This window comes from Lolium perenne, chromosome 1 (genome assembly GCF_019359855.2).
Source record: "Lolium perenne isolate Kyuss_39 chromosome 1, Kyuss_2.0, whole genome shotgun sequence".
NCBI lineage: Eukaryota > Viridiplantae > Streptophyta > Magnoliopsida > Poales > Poaceae > Lolium > Lolium perenne.
In genome coordinates, this window is record NC_067244.2 from 72,345,939 (window position 1) to 72,347,663 (window position 1,725).

General features: G+C 65.0%; 1 protein-coding gene across 1 annotated transcript; it reads right to left on the reverse strand.

The window, feature by feature from the left end:
- Positions 1-238: 238 nt before the first annotated feature.
- LOC127344905 (putative serpin-Z12) lies at positions 239-1,501 on the reverse strand. Its single transcript, XM_051371302.2, has one exon. It carries the CDS (start codon positions 1,400-1,402, stop codon positions 239-241), a length of 1,164 nt encoding a protein of 387 aa, XP_051227262.1. The 5' UTR covers positions 1,403-1,501.
- Between the last annotated feature and the right edge of the window lie 224 nt (positions 1,502-1,725).

Here is a 1,725-nt window from a genome sequence, read left to right on the forward strand (position 1 = left end):
CTTCTATATATATAGGGGGGGGGACATTTTGTCGCGGGCCGTATTACGACCCGCGACAAAAGGGGTGGCCACGTCGCTCCTACCCCTTTTGTCGCGGGTCGTAATACGGCCCGCGACAAAAGGCCGCGACAAAAGCCTCCGCGCGCTCCACATGGTTTCGGGGCGACGTGGCCAGGCCATTTATCGCGGGTGCAGGCGCGCCCGCGACAAAAGGCTCCCACGGAAGCCCTGTTTTCCACTAGTGAATGGCGAATAAGAAGGGCCGATCTGCAACGAAGTCGACCGGAGGCCGTGAGCTTCCACTCAAAGCCATGCTCACGACCGTTGCTGCGGTGGCGACGGTGCCCAGCTCGTCCACGTCGATGGTGGCCTTATGGTACACCCCGGTGACGGAGAGCCCCTCCCCACCGCTCACCATGCCGGAGAAGTCGCCGCCGTCGAAAGCCCTGGTGACTCCTAGCTTGTGCATGTCCGACGACGCCTCGAACTCGAAGGAGAACTTGAACTTTGGGACCAGGAACCGCCCGACCGGGACGTCGTCTGCCGGCGTGTGGCGCTTGATGAACTCCGGCGCCGCGACCGCCTTGTCGTAGAGATCCGCGAGGCTGAGAGTGGCGCCGTCCGGGAGAAGGAGAAGCATGTAGAACGCGGCCTGCTGCCTCGCCCCCGCGTGGTCGTAGTCTTCGATGTTGTAGGGCAGCCTGAGGGCTCTGAAGCCCGGGTAGACGGCGACGTACTGCTTGAACTCGAACCGGCCCGTCGTCATGAAGGGCACGCGCACGACGGTGCCGTCTGGGGTATGGAACGGCGCGGCGAAGGTCGCCGACTTGTCGAACGGCCGGGCCCAGGCCCCCTTGAAGTAGATCGCGTTGGCGAGGACGAGTACCGTGGACGAGTCAACGGATCCCGGAGGGAGGACCTCGCAGATGAGCTTGTTGGTCGCGTCCGCCACGAAGCCGTTCACTCGCCGCCTCGCATTCTCGGCGTCCATGGCGAAGTCCACGGACTCCGCGGTGGCACCGTACCTCGACCCGGCGGTGGCCACGAACTCCGGCTGCAGCACGTGCGCCCGGTCGACCCACACGCCACAGGCGAAGGACGTCTGTGTCAGGCCGTTGAGCTTGCCTACCAGCTCCGACGCGGCCGCGCCGTGCAGCTCGTCGAGCGACGCTGACCCGAGGAAGCCCAGGAGCTCCTGGCGCGTCTCGCCCCGCGTGCCGGCGGCCACCAGCGCGAGCGCCGCGTGGATGGATAGCGGCGAGATGATGAAGTTGCTCCCCCTGCCGGCTGCCGCCCGGACGCCGACCTCCCTGGCGAGACGCAGCTGGCTCGACGCCTCCCCGCCGGCGTCGCTGCCTACCATTGACGCCGAGTGGCCACCCGGAGGCGCCGTGGCAAGCATGGGGCCGGCGCGTGCTTGCGTCGACTCTGCGTGCTTCTATGCGTGACCGTAAGGGCCGTGTGGGTGGTGGAGGTACCTCTCGCCGCTGCAAGGGCATTGTTGCGCACAGTCAAGCGGGCGACGCGAGGTCATTGTCCTGAATTCGACCTGCGATCGCCATGCGGCAAACAGTGTCAGGCAGAGGACGGTCTTCCACAAGGGAGACATCCAAATCGCTGCACTTGGCGCCCTAGCAACCTTCGAGGTAAGATTCAGACTGGAACGTGGTGAACTCTGTGAGCTCGCCGATCTATCAAACTAGCTAGCTGGTTGACCTTTGAGTC